General features: G+C 61.2%; 1 protein-coding gene across 7 annotated transcripts in view; it reads left to right on the top strand.

The window, feature by feature from the left end:
* The window catches only part of AATK (apoptosis associated tyrosine kinase), a 40,606-nt gene that overhangs the window by 7,043 nt on the left and 16,855 nt on the right, over positions 1 to 16,708 (top strand). For 3 of the 7 annotated variants that reach the window (XM_036837913.1, XM_036837917.1, XM_036837914.1), the window contains exon 2: positions 15,621 to 15,754. In XM_036837913.1, the coding sequence (XP_036693808.1) occupies positions 15,621 to 15,754 (134 nt within the window). Of the gene's footprint in view, positions 1 to 1,650; positions 1,722 to 14,243; positions 14,369 to 15,620; positions 15,755 to 16,708 lie in introns of those variants that run through there. The other 4 variants (XM_036837911.1, XM_036837912.1, XM_036837916.1 and 1 more) reach the window with 3 other exon arrangements.

The following is a 16,708-nucleotide window of genomic DNA, read 5'->3' as shown; positions in this document are numbered from 1 at the left end:
CCCCACTCTCTGCCCGCACTGGGTTCCAGACAGAAACTTGGAGGCCAGGATGGCAGGAAGTTTTGGGTTTGGGCTGCCCTCCCGCCCCTCAGCAGCTGGTGCTGGAGTGGGAGCCAGTGCATCGGATTTTGCTTTATTTTTCCTTCTTGTGATGGGCGGCCCTGCAAGTCCTGTCTGAGACTGACTGGCTGCAGCGCTTCCTGGGTCTAGCCGTGCAGCTGTAGGTTTCCTCCTGGGTGGGTCTGAGCCTGGCTGCCTCCGGCCTCTGCACAGCTGCTCCCCCGATGCTCCCCATCCCATGCTTGTGAGAGGGACTCATTCATCCAGCTCAGTACCCTCGGGGCGACCCCGTGCCCAGCGGGTGTCAGGGCAGGGTCCTCAGATGAACAGGATGGGCAGGTCCCATCCTCCAGAGGGGGTCACCCTCAAGTCCCTGCAGGGAGTGGGGGCCGAGGGATGTGCAAGTCGTGGAGGGACTGGCGGATGGAGGCCGGGGGCCGAGTGGGAGGCCGTTAGTGCAGGGGAGACGGTGTCAGTGGGAGCGGCCCCGGGAACGGAGAGCGGGGACTGTAGTGCCCGTGTTTCCCTGTTCTCACCCAGACACCCCCCACCCAGCCACCCCTGCTGTGTCCCTTGGGCTGCTCAGCCACCAGGGATTGGGGGGCCAGGGCTGAGGACATCCTGGGTGCCCACCCTGCCCCAGGACTAGCCTTGGGGGTGGGTCCTGGGGCTCCTGGGAAAGAGTCAAGGGGCCTCTGTTGGTGGTGACCAGGCCGGCCTTGTCACATGCCAGCAGAAGGGATGTCACTCATTGGTGCTGAGCTCGTGGCACTTGCTTCTGTTGCTGCTCCGCACGGCGACTGTGTTTATGTCCAGTGCTGGTCCTGGCCCGAGGGGGACCGGGCTGGGTGTCCAAACCCATACTGCCAGCATGTGCTTCTGGAAGCGCATATGAGAGCATGTCTCCTGGTGTGAGAGGTGTGAGCGCGTGCACGCGGGTGGGTGTGATGTGTGTGCTGGGAGCGTGTGAGTGTGAGCATGTGTGCAGTGGTCTGAGTGCGGGTGAGGATGTGGGGGGAGTGTGTGGGAGGGAGTGGGTGAGCACACGTGTAAACATATGAGTGCACCTGTGTGAGGACGTGGGGACGTGTATGTGAGTGTGTCCCCTCTCTGGTTCTCAGTGGGGAGGCCCAGGCCCCTGGCTCTCCCCTGCCCCGGGCGGTGAGAGCCCTCGGGTTCCCCTCTTAGGCTCTGCGTGATGGTGTAGTTCCTGACCCCCTGTGCACGGCAGGAGGGGGGGCTGACACCCCCCTCCGACCACGCCGACCGTCCAGCCACCCGCCAAGGGTCTGCGGTCCGGGGTCGGGGAGAGAACCCTCCTGTGTAGGCGGCTGCTGTGACCCATGTGTCCGTGGGGGCCTTGGTGGGGGGGCCTCCCAGCTGCTTGTTTGTGTCTGTGGACTTTGCCGGGTCTAGGTCCATCACTTCAGGTTGATACTTAAGCCGGCAGAATGGCTGCGGCCACTTAGCCGCCGGACACTTGAGCTTCCCTCCCCCGGAGGCAGCGCCCCCCACCTTCCAGCCCTCCCCTCAGTCCTTGGGGTGCGAGACTGTCCAGGAGGCCTGCTTGCCCGCCCCTTTCCCCCGGTGCTGTCCTCGGCCCCATGCGGCCCCAACGCCGTCTGTACTCCACCCCGCAGGTGGCATCCACACCTGTCTCTGTACGTTAGGACGTCCAGACTGCGGGTGAAGAGGTTTGGAAGGTTCTGGGGTGGGGGCGGTGGGGCGCAGCCTCCCCACCCAGGTGCGTCTCGGGCCCCTCTCACCTGCGGGGGTGGAGCCTGGGCGGCTGCGGAGGTGGGGTGGCTGCACCCCCGCCCGGAGCTGCGTTCCGAGGTGGTCAGGGTGAGCCTGGTGGGGGTGGTGGGCTGGGACTGAGAGCCGTCCGTGACTGCCCCCGACCCAGTGCCACCTCTTGGGATGGGGGCATCCTGCAGCTGCGGCCTTCATCCTGGGAGGCCCATGGGGAGGTGGGTGTGCCAGGGCCCAAGCGCCCCTTGCGTCCCAGCAATCAGGGCTCTGATTTCAGTCGCCAGCGTCCTTTCATTTCTCTACTTGACCTCAGAGATTTGGGGGAGGAGTGAGGACATGGATGGGGTGGGCCTGGGTCCTGCCTGGGAGGCACCACACAAGTCCAGTGACCTGCTTCCCTTCCTCCGCTGAGAGGTTTCTGTTTCTCTCGGGGGGAACTTCCATGTCTGGGCCTTTGGGCAAACATTTGCCAAGAAACTCTGCCCCATGGACCCCCAGCGCTGGGTCCGCCTTCCGGATGGTTCATGGGGGTATGAATGCCCCTCCTACTTGCCCTCTGTCGTGGGAAGCCCCAGACTCTTGCCACTTGCCTCATCTGGAGGCTGGGAGGTGGGAGTATCAGGGACAGATGATGGGCCCCTGGAGGCCTGGGCACGCAGAGCTCTGCCCCTCGTGCTGTCCGCTCACCTCGGCCTCGTAACTCAGAGACTCCCACCCAGGTTGCACAGCTTCTTCCTGCACAAGATCCTGTTTGCATCAGCGGGCGGGCTTGTGGGGCAGGGGCATTGGTGCCAGGATGCCCTCCGATGCCCTGCCAGGGCCCTGCCCCAGGCCTGCTGGTGACCCCGGGTGTGAGCCCCCGTCGGCTGCATCCACACCAGGCAGGCCGGCTGGGGCACTGGGAATACCAGGGGGCGTGGCTGTCTCGCTCGGAGCCAGGCTCACTGCCTGGGCTGGGCGGGGCCCCTCGGAGGGCCTGGTTGCCCCCACTGGAACCGCAGGCCAGTGGGGGCTGAGCCACTGTTCTGTGTCCTCATGTGGTGCCGTGGCGCCGTGGGCTTCGGTGTGAGCCACGGGAGCAGCTCCTCAGGGCCTCAGAGCCTGTGGCCGGCCCTGGACTAGGTGCGTTACGAGGTGGGGGCACGCAGGCGGGGGTGCCAGGTGCCCAGAACAGCAGCTTTGGCTATACCTGGGGCGGATGACCCCATGGGGGGATTCGAGGCTGCTCGGCCACAGGGGGATCTGAGATCTCCCCTCCTTCCACAGGGGAACAAGTTGGGGGCCAGGAAGGATGCTGGGCCCTGGTTGTAGGTGGGCACGGTGGACGAGTGGACGGGGTCCTGGCCTGTGTGTTGTCCTGAGTAGCAGGAGTGGGGCCGTGCTCCACCTGACTTCCGACAGTAGGATGGAACATCTAGTGAACTTCAAGGGCCAGACGGGGCTGTAGCAGGGAGTCAGTTGGTGCTCTGGCCTCGGAGCCACGGCCCCTGGCAGAGATGCTGGTCGAGGAGTGGGCTCCCCGTGGTGTCTGGCCGCGATGCGGGGTCGCCCAGGACCCTCACTGTTGTGGAAGTGGCCTTTGTTCCAGGAGGGTTTGGGCAGCGCCCCAAGGGAGTGGGTGAAAGATGAGGCTGTGGGCGTCTGGTGCAGATCGGAAAGGGGCTCTTGGGGGGAGCAGTGAGCCAGCCAGGGGCACATTGGGGGTGCCCGCCCATGGGGGCCGGCAGGGTTGGCACACCCCTGACTCGGTCTCCACGGGTGTCAGACCGCTTACTTAACATCTTTTTAAATTGAGGTGAAATTCATATAACGTGAATTTAACCCCTTTAAAGTGTACGGGTCAGTGGCATTTAGTACATTCACAGTGTTGTGCGGCTACCACCTCTCTAGTTCCAGAGCCTTTTCATCACCCCAAAAAGAAGCCCTGTGCCACTACAGTCCCCCTCCCGGCCCCTGTCCCCTGGACCCGCCTGTTCTGGACACTCCATAGGGATGGACCACGCAGTGCCGTGGAGGGGCCGTCGGACTCGCCCACGGCTTCTCCACCAGCCGCGCGGGGGCTCCTCTTTTTTCTACATCCTCACCAACACTGGTTATTTTCTGCTTTAAAGATCATGGCCGTCCTAGTGGCTCAGATGGCTCACTTATTCTTCAGAGCGGCTGCTGAGCCAGGCGGCAGCATGCGGCCCCTCCCAGCAGTCTGGGAGACCGAGGCACTGGGCCTTGAGGCTGGAGGGGGCTGACTGGAAATGCTTCCTCAGTGCCGTGTGTCTCAGGCTCCTGGGGATGTTGGGATGGGGCCAGGCCGAGGGGCCAGCGAGGATGAAGGCGCAGCGGGGGAATGGCCAGCAGTGGGTAGGCAGGCAGGTAGAGGGCTCGGAGGGGGCTCGTGGGTGGCGCTTTTGGAAGATGGCTTCAGTCCCGGGTGAGGAACCGCCTGGAAGCCACAGACCCCTGAGGAGGTTCGGCAGGGTCCAGGCCATGGGGTGGAGCTCAGTAGCCTCAGCGGGGCTGGACATGGGGAGGGGGCAAGAGGAATCCAGAGGCAGTTGGGGTCTCCCACTTGGGGAGGGGTGGGAAGGATCCAGGGAGCGGGTTTGCCTTGAGGGGGACGTGGACTCCATGCTGGGTCTGGTTTGAGATGCTCCAGGACACCCAAGGGAAGGGCCAGGACCAGGTGGATATCGGGGTCTGGGGCCCCAGAAGAAGCTGGGGACCAGGGTAGGAGCTGGGGCCCTGATGGGGTCAGGAGGGGATGTAGGCCAAGCCTGGGTCCACTTGGGGAGGAAGATGGCATCTAGCCCAGGACAGTGAAGGCAGCGGCTGAGGAGGTGGAGGGTGCAGGGGCCACCTCGGGACCCAGAATGAGGCACAACCTGCTGTCCTTCCTGCACTCTGGCCGCGAGATGTGGCCAAAGACAGAGCCCCTCAGAGTGGGTCCACTGACCTGAGGATGGCTGGAATCACTGATCCTTCTCTTGGCCGATCCAGGCCACCTCCACCTTCCATCTCTGTGTCCCCATTGTTTCCCTAGGGAAACCTTACTGACCTCCAGCCATGTGGCTCCCCCAGGTGGGGTTTGAGTGTGGGGTGGGGGCAGACAGAGACCTGTGGAGACCCAGGACCCTGTGACGCCAGGACAGATTCTGGGCTCCGTTCTGTTTATGGTGAGGCTGTGGGGGTCTTTAAAGATGAGAGTGATGGGGTTAGGCGTGGGTGATAGTTAAATAAAATATTAAATAAAAGTATACACATCTGATTCTAGACGTAGTACATGCTTATTGTAGAAAATATGAAAACTGCAGACAACGAGAAGGTATTAACTACCCAGAATTCTACCACCCAAGACAATCACTGTTCACATTTTGAGATGTTTTCTTCTAGTTTTTTTTTTTTTTTTTTTAACATGGTTGTGATCAGGATTTATAAACAATTTCATGTCCTGCCTCTTGTTCTCAAATTTACTGAGGCATAATAGAAATAGACTAAACTGTGCATGTTTAAAGTGTTGGGCTTGATGGGTTTGGTGTACAGATATGTCAAAACTCATGAAGTATATATATTTGGGAGACCCCATGAACCCTTGACTCCGTAGTCAAATAACAAGCATTTGCTTTGAGCCCAACCGTTTCCTTGTGTATCCACTTTTTAAAATTAGCATAAAGTTGATATTCCCTCATTTATTTAAAACATCTTCTTAAATTCACTCTCTATGGCTTCCTTTGCAAATATACTATTGTTTTTACGGAATCCTTTTATTGTGATTATTTAGGCTGGTTTTTACTCTTATAAACACCACTGCAGGGAACACCTCTGTGTGAAGCGATTCCTGCCTCTGGCATTAACTTGCTCCTTCCTTTGTTTTTAGTCTGGATTTGTGTGCCATTCAGGCTGCTCTCTCGCTTGAATTCCCAGACCAGGAATCACTAGGCCCGGGAGTTGGCAGGTCTCCCAGGCCCTGCAAGCACATCTCCAAATCGCTTTCCAGAGGCTGCTCCGACTTACACCCACCAGAGCGCCTGGGCAGCTGGTCCTGGTGTGTGGGCTTCGACCAGACACCAGCTTCTAAGAATTCACGTGGCCGAGAAGCTGACATCGGGTGTGACATTTCATTTCTTTTATTATGGACGAGGCTGCACATTTTCCTGTGGGTTAGTCAAATTGTATTTCCTTGATTGTGGGCTGTGTGTTGTTTGCTTGTTTCTGTTTTGGGGTCTTAATGTATTTTTTTAGTTCTTGCTGATTGTGTGCCCCCAAAAGTAGTCACATCAGTCCTTGATAAATTTTCTGTCATCATTCGTCCTGGTTTGTTGTTTCCTTTTAATTTGGGGCTTTTATAGAACATACGTTTTTATGTGGCCAAACCCATTGATCTTTCATGATTCCTTCCGTTGCTTTTAGCTTAAAAATCCCTCTCCATTGAGAAGCCTGATATTTATCTATTTTCTTCTCAGATGCTATAATTTGACTCACTGATGTCAATCTGAAGGTATTCTGCTGTGTGGTCTGAGGCAAGACCACACGGGGCCGGGCATTCTGTGCGGGGTCTTCCGCTGAGGCCGGACCTGGCTCTGGACTGTGATTCCACTCCTCACCTGTTGGCCCATCTCTGCTGCAGAACCATATGTTTTTGTTTTTGTTTTTAATTTTATTTATTTATTTATTTATTTATTTATTTATTTTTGGCTGTGTTGGGTCTACGTTTCTGTGCGAGGGCTTTCTCTAGTTGCGGCAAGCGGGGGCCACTCTTCATCACTGTGCGCGGGCCTCTCACTATCACGGTCTCTCTTGTTGCGGAGCACAGGCTCCAGACGCGCAGGCTCAGTAATTGTGGCTCACGGGCCTAGTTGCTCCGCGGCATGTGGGATCCTCCCGGACCAGGGCTCGAACCCGTGTCCCCTGCACTGGCAGGCAGATTCTCAACCACTGCGCCACCAGGGAAGCCCCAGAACCATATGGTTTTAATGATTGTAGCTTTTGGATATGTTAAGAGTTAGGCAAGATCCCTCTCTCTGCACTTTTTCTAGTTTCTCTTGTTTAGAGCTTCATCCGCTACAAGGCCATGGGTCTTGTTGATGGGTGCCTGGGAGGGGGTGAGGGAGTTGGGTGACCCAAGTCGTGTGACAGCCCCCTCATGGACACCACTCACCTGACCTCACTGCCACTCATTGGCGGAACAAGTCATTCCTTTTACAAGAAGGCCAGCCTGGCACCTGGTTCTGTCCAGAACTGCTCCCTCCCCTCCTCACAGCTCCCCCGACAAATGGTCCATCCCCCTCCTCCCGCCAGCCCCTCGGAGCCCTCCCTGGAGACGGACTGAGGCCAGGACCAGAGAGCACCAGCACCGAGAGTGGTTCACCAGAGGGATCTGCTGGGTACCGATGTCCACCCCCTTTGGGGAGAGCACAGGATCCATGTCACCCCTCCCGTGTCACCTGCAGGGCCAGGCCCCCCCAAAACAGGAGCCCCTTGTGAAGGGCCCTGAGACCTCCAGGGTGGGCCATGGGGGATCTGTCCCCAGGGGACACCCAGGTCCTGGCCCTGCAGCCTCCACCCCAGCTTAAACCAGCATCCCTCCCCCCTCCCCTTCCATGTCCATCCACTGAGGGCCATGGGTGGTGTGGCTCGTGCCCAGACCCTGATGCTGGACCGCACTCCTGCCCCCTGCTTACCCGCCCTCCCAGCAGGATCGGGCTGGTCCTGGAGAACTGGATAGGACCTGTCACGTGGCGGGTGTTACAGTCGTGTACTCGGGGGATAGGGTGGGGGCAGTGTCCCAGAGCCAGCACCTGGCAGGTTTTATGGGGGACTGTGGGATGTCCAGGAGGCAAGGAGGGCTTGGGGACATGGGACTCTAGCTCTGTGGGGTCTGGAAGGAGGGTCTTCTGGCCCACCTGTCTTCCTTGGGTTCCCTACCCCAGTTGCAGGTCCCTGAGGTGATCTGGGGGACAGCAGAGAAGGTGTGGGAGTGGGGAATCCTCAAAGAATGTGTTGAACTTGAAAAGGAAGCAGGAAAAGCAGGAAGGGAGAAGGGGGAGGAAGGGGGGAGGGGGAGGGAAAGGAGGGGTGGGGACCCATTGGTGGACCCGGTGTCCCTGCCTCGGGAGATGGTGCCTGGCTGCAGCTGTGTGGGGGGCTGTCACCCTGAAATGGCCTGCAGTCAGACCCCCACGCGTGCCTGGCTGAGTGGAGGTGGGGTGGGGCCAGAGAAGGGTGGTTCCAGGCGGGAAGCTGGGTGGTAGGGGTGAGATCTGTCCCGTGAGGCTGGGGGCAGGCTCTGTTTGCTCATCATGAACTGGAAAGTGGCCCCTCCTGGCAGGGAAAGCATCCACGGGAGACCCTCGGGACACAGCAGGTGCCCAGTAAGCGTGAGTTCCTGTTCCTAAACGTGGCCATGCAGTTTTACAGAACGCTGTGCCTCCTTGGAATGGCTGCTCACAGCTGGTGAGCAGTGCTCAGGCCAGCGGGCTGGCGAGGAGGGCAGGGTCCCGTTCAAGCAGCAGAATTGGGCCGATGGAGGCCATAGGCTTGCTGGGTCTGGCGGGGGGAGCTGGTCGTCTCTGTCTTGTTTTCTCTGTTGCTTCTGCAGTAGATAGAATTATTATTTTAAGAAGTAGCTAACGAAACAGGGTCCACCATCAGTCATCCCCACAGGAGGGCGCCGCAGAGGCGGGACCTCAGACAGAGGAGCGGCCAGGAACATGGGGTGGTTCTGGTCTACCTGCTGCTCCGGCTCGGATGCTGCGTGGGTTTGGGGGTGTTGTAGGGGCTGGTGGGTGTCAGAGGTGAGCTGCTGAGCATTTGCTGCCCTGGGGTGTGCATACCCCTGGGTGTCACTGAACTTCGGGCGGGAAGATGGGACAGAGGTGCCTCTCGGCGCCGCACATAACCACCTTTGTTGTGATGGTTAACGGGCGTTTGTATTGTATGAACATGTCGGCTTTTACAACCTGCGTTTTCACATAAGGGAGCTGGACTCTCAGTCCCTTCCCGTGTGAATTCATCTGATTAAAGTAGAGCCTTAATCACAACAAGAAAGAGCTCCTCTTACGCCAGAAACGTGACCCCTGCTGGTGGGGGGCGGAGGGGCGGGCTGGCCGCTGCTCTCAGGGAGCCCCCCCGAGGGACCCCCCCCCCACCCCACCCCGTGAGGTTTCCTTCCAGAACCCCCGGCCCAGCCCCTGCCTCTTCCAGCCCCGTAGGCTGCGGTGGCCCCTGAGGGGTTTGGGCCCAGGGTTTGCCCTGTGTGCTCTCAGCCACCCACAGGCACTGCTTCTCCTTGTGATGTCACCACCCTGTTCCCAGTGTCCTGGCTCCCTGGCCCCAGTTCTGCCCACAGAGCGGGCATGGGGCACTGGGGCGGGCAGGGAGGGGTCCTGGCCGGGGGCCCCAGGCTCCTGTCTGTAGCTTCCTCACCCCAGCCCTTTGTTTGGGTGAAGACAGGCAGGCTATGTGCCTGCCAGGTGACCCTGGCTGTGGGTGCCCCCCAAGGTGAAAAGGGCCTTGGGGAGTGAGCCCTACAACAGTGGAGAGCTGTGTGCTGACGCCCGCGGTCACTTGGCAGGAACCTAGCCCGTGGCTGAGACGCTACCCATCCCCCTCCCGGTGAAGGACCACTCTGGCCACCTGCCCCTGCTTAAGGAGGCTTTGATGGGGAACACCTGCCCCTGCTTAAGGCAGCTCATATTGAGGCCACCCGCCCCTGCCCAGGGCGGCTCGGATGGAGGAAGCTTGCAGAGCGGCTCCGGGGACGCAGGCTGCTGGGGGTCGGAGACGAGGCTCCAGGGACTGAGGAGCTCACCCCCTGTGGGGCACACGGGACACATGGGGACTGAACAGACCCCGGAGACCCTGGAAGGCAGGGCCCAGAGTTCAGAAGGAGGCGGGTGTGAGCTGAAGCAGTGGGAGCCTCACCCCACCCCATGGAGGCCACACCCCATGAGTGCCCTGCCCCCGCCTTGATGCCCCCGAAGCTTGGACACGCCGGGAGGAGGCCTGCATGGCCCCAGGGCAGACCTGGACGATGAAATGGACCCTAAGAGAGAACTTCCAGCACTCAGCAGTCCTGCCTGCCCTGCCGTGTGTGGTGAGCCAGCCCTCCCCCATCCCAGCTGGACCGAGATTGGCGAAGTGGGGCCTGAAGGGGCTCTGGGATCTGGGTGCCTCCGGGGGCTACGTTTCCTGCCTGGAGGTGAGCAAGTGCAGGGGCGGGGGGCTCACTGAATGGGGTACATCCAAGGGCTCGGGCTGCAGGGCCACGCTTGGCCACTCCCAGGTGACTCCCGGTGGTCGGAACTTCACCTGGGTCTGCGGGTTATTTTTATAATCTTGGCGGGCCCTCTGGGCAGGAAGGAGGAGGTGGTGAGCGGCCAGCCTGTGGCCTCGCTGCGAGACCAGCCTCTGCCCCTGTTCCTCCTCTCCTCGCCCTCCGCTCAGCCAGCAGGAGGCCTGGAGCACCTTCTAGCTCACCCTTCACCCCTTTCCCGGGGCTGAACTGACGTGGGAAAGGGCGGGGGGTGGGGTCTTGTGGTAGGGGGTCTGTGGTGTGTGCCAGGCCTAGCTGACATCTTGGGCTGGTGTTCCTCTATTGCACACTCGGTGTGGGGTGGCCCCATTTCCAGATGGGGAAGCTGAGGCTCAGGGTCCCACAGCTGGTGAGTGGTGGAGCTTCCAGCCCAGCGAGGCCCTGAGCCCCCTCCCAGCCTGGCCTGGAGCTGCCCCAGCCCAGCCTGGGGAGGGTGAGCAGGTAGCTTCTTCCCACCACGACCAGGAGCCCCCTGATGGGGGGCACATGGTCACAGAGACCGGTGCCAGCACTTGCCCACTGAGTGTATACAGGCACGCCAGGTGCCCATCTCCTGTGGGGAGGACCACAGGGCCAGGTACAAGGGAGGCTTCTTGGCAGGGGGGTGGTCTTCCTCTGCTTAGCAGCTCCCCTCACCTCTGGCCCCGGCACCCTCCCTTCCTGGAGCTGCACTGGGCAGCCCAGCCTGCGGCCCTTGACTATGAGCTGACCTGGGAGCTGCTGCCCCCGCCAGGGCCCTCCAAGGCGGTGCCTGTCCATGAGCGGCCACTGTGCTCTGTTGGGCTGGGCAGTAGCTGTGGGTGCCATGAGGGTCTGGCCTTCCCTTCTGCTTTGGGGGCAGGGTTTGGGGGCAGGGATGGAACCTCTGGTGACAGTGCTGCAGAAATGGGTCCCGGAGGCATTGGGTGGACAGAAACACCCGTGGAGGCCTAGGGTCCCCTGAGTGGGGCCCAGGCCAGGCACGGCCAGCCAGCAGGGCAGTGCCTCAGGGGACCCTCCTGTCACAGGGTGTTAGCTGAGGCCATGTGCCAGGATGCTGGTGGGTCCCAAGTGCAGTAGCCCCAAGCTTGGACCCCCGGGTGGCATGCACCCCTCTGAGCCAGCCACCAGCCCCACAAGCAGGGCGTTTGCTCCCCACATCCAGGGGCCTGGCGCCTGGTACCCAGCCCTGCAGCCCCCAGACCTTGGCTTCAGTCCTGGAGCCCCGCATGGTTACAGAAGGGGGCTGGCGTGGTGATGTGTGTGCTGGGCTTCATGGCCATGTCCAGGGGCTGGTGTTCTGATCCTTTCTCACCTGCCCAGTGTCTTCAGGAAGGCTCTCCCCGCTGAACCCTTGGACATAAAACGGCCAGAGAGTGCCACCTGGTGGGCGGTGAGGACCCCCCCCCCCACCGACCTATGTGTCACTGCCAAGCTGCCCCTGTGTCGCTGTGGTCACAACTCAAGTGGGCTCTGCAAGAGCCAGGACCCAGCTGGCCTGCCCTCCCGCGGGCCGTGTAGTTGTCCCCCAGGCCAAGGGTGGAGTGGCAGGCGTCTGGGCTTGGGGTCCGGTTGGAAGTGGGTCTTCCCATGCTCCCCGTGCTGGGCTCGCATGGGGCTGGCAGTCACGCTAGGATGAGTGGCCACAGCGAGGTGGAGGGCTTGGAGTTTGGGAGCAAAGCTGTGGCTGGGTGCTCTCTGCTGCAGAGTTGAATGGCCTGAGGTTTGTTTGAATGGGTTTTTCATTTCTGAAACAAACAACAAAGCCATTTGCAACTTTTGTCTTCCTGGGCACTCGTGGTGTCGTTCTGGTGTGTGAGTGGCCTGGCACTGGGGGGATGGTTTCGGGGTCACTGCTGCCAGGCCCCCTCAGTGGACAGAGCATGGAAGGACATGTGTGCAGGTGCACGAGCACAGACACACAGGTCAGTGCCTGTCTGTGCGCTATAGGTGTGCCAGGTGTTCATGCCATGGGGTCGTGCGGACACCGCCACCCGCTGCGGGCACCTCCGGCTCTTCTTGCTCCCCGTCCTGCACTGGCTCCAGTATGTTGCTTATTTGCTTTGCGGAACCAAATCCCCACCTGAGGCTGCTCTGCCCCCTCCTCGTGGCCCCACTGCCCCAGCGTCAAACCTGATGGGCCCTCTGCGCCCTTTGTGGTCCTGGCGCCGTTCTCTTTCCTCCGTCAGTCAACACAGGCTTATTGGTGTTTCCAGGCCCTGGGTGTTCCTCTAGCCCTTGACACAGAGAGCATCCTTGGGCTGTCACACCTCTCACTGAGGTTGTCACAAGAATGAAACGAGGTGCTGACCCCTCTTGCCCTCTGGGAAGAGGTGGGGCGTGAATGGGACCCCATATGGGCCTCCCAGACTGTTAGTGGGCGCCGATCCCAAGGGCACGAGCGGGACCTTCCCCGTAGGCATCTTTGGTGGGTGGTGGAGGAGCAGGGAGCCGGGAGCCAGGAGTCAGGAGTGGGTCTACCCAGGCCCCCAGGCACCAGCCTGTCAGTGTTTGGGTGCATCCATAACTTCCTCGAGCCTCAATTTTCTTACCTCTAAAGTGGGCACGATGATACCTCATGAGCAGGCTTGTCGGGGGGGCTGGAAGAGAGGGTATGTGTGTGGCCACGCATAGTGTGTGTGCCCCCGTGTGTGTGTTCGTTCATTCTGTGTTGATACAACAGGTGTCTCTGCCAGACACTGGTCTGTTTCAGGAGTTCACGGCCAGCAGGGCCCAGGCTGTAGGCGCCGGCCTGCGGGCACAGAGAAGGGCTCCGGGAGCCAGAGCTGGAGGTGCTGAGGGCGTTGATGGCTCCCTCCTGGGGGTGGCCAGGGTGCGGGACTTGAGTGAGTGATGCCTATGTGTGGGCAGGGGGTGAGCGGCCCCTGTGCGGCCTTGGGATCTGGGGGTGACACTGGAGGGGACAGGTCCATCTGACACCGAGGGGCTGTTGGAACCCTCCTTCTCCCACCAGGATCATCCTCTGACCGCGGAGGGCAGGGCATGGGCTCCCTGGGGACCGAGAGCAGTCTCCTAGCTTCTGACACAGACCTCAGTGTCCTCATCTGCAGAGTGGTTCTGAGGGTGACACTTCTGTCTCCTGCTGTAGTCTCGGGGAGCGGGGCAGGGTTTCAACTGTTCCAGCATTGGTGGGGCTCCAGAAACTGACATGTTTTGTAGATTAGAAAATTCAAGTCCACAGCCTCTCAGAGCCACTTCTGGCTCTGCCCATCTGTTTGGTCTTCTCCCCATCCCCGCAGATCCACCTTCAGGGACGTGGGCATTGGATGGTGGGGGAGGCCCACTCAGGGCCCCGCCCGCCACCTTCCTCTGCTGCTGAGTCAAGCACATCATGCTGAATGACCACCCACCCTCAGCCCAGTTCTGTGACCAGGGCCTGCCAGGCGGTTGGGAGGGGACGCACAGGAGGGCCGCACCCCAGGACTAGCATCAAGGAGGCTGAGGGCGGAGGCTGAGGCTGGGCCACCTGAGGTTGTCCTGCCCGACAGCAGCCTGTGCAGCCCAGAGGGGCAGGTGGGTGATGGGCCTGGTGCCTGCTGCCTTCTTCCAGGCTCTGGGACCATCTAGGAGAGGGAGATGCAGGAATGCGCGTGCAGGCAGAGGTGGTGGGAGGGGAGCCTGCTGAATGCCCATGAGTTGCCATGGCAACAGCACATCCTTGGGGGCTTTCATGGCTTCCTGGGGGTGCGGCAGCCAGGGCTGCTCAGCACCCTGCAAGTACATGCTATTTGGGTGGGAGAGCCCAGTGGGGGGGTGATGCTTACCCAGTGGGTGCCCCCCCATCCGCCACACACACACCCGAAACCTGGCCTGTGGAGGCCCCTGTGAAAGTATCTGCTCGCAGCCCCACGGGACTGGGGGATACAGCCAAAGTTCCAAGGTCTCTTCCAAGGCAGGCTGAGCTGGTTTCCCCTGCCATGGTGACCCTGCCCTCCTGGGCCCTCAGCCGTGCCTCTCTTCCCTGTGTGTAGGTATCTGGAATGAGCTCGGAGACTTGAGTAGGAGTCCAGGCCGCACTTGCCATTGTTCCAGCCTCTTGGGCTCACACTGCCTCCAGGAAGTCTTCCTAGATACCCCATTAGCCGGCAGCTCTGGCTTCCCATGTGGGCGCAGAATGCCCGGGAGCAGAAGCACATCAGTCAGAGGTCAGCTGTGCCACGTTGGGCAGGCTCCTCACCCTCGCTGAGCCTGCATTTCCTCCTGTCCAGAGGAGACAGGCATGGCAGCCACCTCAGTGCCAGTTAGGACCCGGTGAGGCACTGCTGAGACCTGCTCTGACCTGAGGGACCAGTGATGGCAGGTGTGCTGGGTGGGATGATGGGGTCCTGAGGAATCAGCCGTTGGGAGCTGGGGTGCTGGGATGCTCAGTGGGCAGAGGAGCTGGGGACAGGCAGGAAACCTCCAGGGGCCGAAGGGAGGACGGGCAGGAAGTCCTTGGGAAAGGGGCGTGCACTGGAGCCGGTATTGTGGGACAGGAGGGCAGGCCAGGGGTGGAACTGCCAGCCCAGCGTTTAGGGGACCCCGGCTGGCTCCACCACACTGTCCTGTGGGCACCAGATGGGCCGAGCTTCCCCAAAGCCCTGGCTCAGCGGGGGAGTGGGGGCAGCTTGGAGCCCTGATTTGGGGGCCGTGCTTGTGTGTTGGAGGGCCACGTTGTGCTGTCCTGGGCACCACAGTTTCCCTATCTGGTGAGGGTGAGCCATGAGGGGCTCACATGGACCAGGTGCTGCAGAAGGGGGCATCCCGCTGTCCTCAGGACAGAAACAGCACCGGGGGTCCCTTGGTGGGCTTTCAGTAAGAGGGTGACTTGGAAACACCAGGCTGCATGGAGGAACTCTGCTGCCTGACCTTCTTGGGGATGGTGACATCCCTGTCCTCAGAGGTTGGACGGGTCCCGGCCCTGACCCCCAGCTGCCTGGAGCCTGGCATGTGGCCAATGGCCAGCAGCCAGGTCCTCAATCTCTCCCACTTAGTGGGGCCCTGGTCCGCCTCCCAAGCACCCCGCATCCCGGGTCTCACAGCCTTTACCAGTGCCATCCCATAGCTATGGCAACGATGACAGCCCCCGGGGCCCGCTCCAGAGGGGTGAGTGGGCTGGCCAGTCTGAGAGAGATGTGGGAGAGGATCCCCATAGCCCCAAGACCCTGAGCTCATGAGGGATGTCCACGAACCCCCAGAAGTGGGAGCTGAGCAGACCTCGCCAGCTCTGCCAGCCCCTTGTCCCTTGGCAAGGCCAGTGTGGCACCCAGGTGCTGGCCATGGACTGCAGGCTTGGGCCACCGTGGCCACCCCGTGTGTCCACCTGCCCTGGGCCCGGCGGCTGTGCCTCCAAGTGTGGGGTCTTGGAGCAAGGGTAAGGGTGCTGAGGCTCAGACCGCAATGAATCGGGGGGCCTCGGAGCCCGGCGTGGGGATCCGGCTGGCCCCGGAGTGTGCCTGGGGGACTGGGTGCAGATGGGGGCCGGATCGCAGAGCTGCCGTGTAACTGCTCTCTCCCTCGGCAGACGGCGCCCCGCTCAGCGAGCTCTCCTGGTCGTCCTCCCTGTCTGTGGTGGCCGTGTCCTTCTCCGGGCTCTTCACCGTCATCGCCCTCATGCTGGCCTGCCTGTGCTGTAAGAAGGGTGGCATCGGGTTCAAGGTGAGGGCTGGGGGTCGGGGGAGGCTGTGGACGAGATCCTGAGGGCTGGCCCTCTGGTGTCCACTCGGCACTGGGCTTCCTTCCCTCCTAGGGCCCTCTGGGGACCATAGAGGCCGGGACCCCACAGCCCCTCCTCTGGGGGCGGCCGATGGGAGAGGCCTAGGGGCTGTGAGGGACCCCTCCCACTGCCTCCCCCATTTTGGGTCCCCCTGTGGGGGGCACAGCCTCACGCTGTCATGTCCCAGCTCAGGGTCAGGCCTCTGTGTGCGGTGCACCCCGGGACGGTGAGGATGGGCCTCAAGGGGGCCACGGGGGCTCCTGAGCCGCTGTGGGAGGGGTCTCTATGCCCAGGGGGTCCTTGAATCCTTGCTTGTTCGAATCAGCAAAGGGAAACCAAAGCTGCCCAGACACGCTTCCTGGCATCAAAAGCACCTCTCTGGCTGGGGTCACCTTACTTTGGGTGTCTTCTGCCCCACGAGGAAAGGATTGTGTGCCACATAGGAATCAGCGTGGTAGGACAGCAGGAGTAATCATTACTGTTCATGGAGCATCAGCTAGACGCTGGGCCCGCCTTCTCTCTGGCCGCCCTGCCAGGGCTAATCTCCCGGGGTCATCCTGGGCTGGATTCCAGGGCTGAGGTGCCCCTCCTAAGGATGGTGGCCGAGGGGCATCCCCTGGGGCGCTGTTCCCCAATCCTAGAAGCGCCCATGGCTGCTCCCTACCTTTAGCTGCAGCTCTGAGCATGGAGGACCAGGAGAAAAAGCTGGGAACTGAGGGGCCCAACCAGAGCGCCCCCCCCCTCGCCCTGTGGGCTGAGTTCTGCCGACTTAGCACATAGCACCGCCTGTGGTCATTCTCCTGCCCACTTGGCTGCCCCGCCCTTGGCTGGAGGTCAGATTCCCAGGCCTGGCGAGGTCAGGAGGGGAGGGGCTGTCCTGTGGCCCAGCACAGCAC

The sequence above is a fragment of the Balaenoptera musculus genome, chromosome 20 (assembly GCF_009873245.2).
Source record: "Balaenoptera musculus isolate JJ_BM4_2016_0621 chromosome 20, mBalMus1.pri.v3, whole genome shotgun sequence".
In the NCBI taxonomy this organism is placed as follows: Eukaryota; Metazoa; Chordata; class Mammalia; order Artiodactyla; family Balaenopteridae; genus Balaenoptera; species Balaenoptera musculus.
The sequence above is the reverse complement of the archived record's forward strand: the minus strand, read 5'-3'. Positions and strand labels throughout refer to the sequence as shown.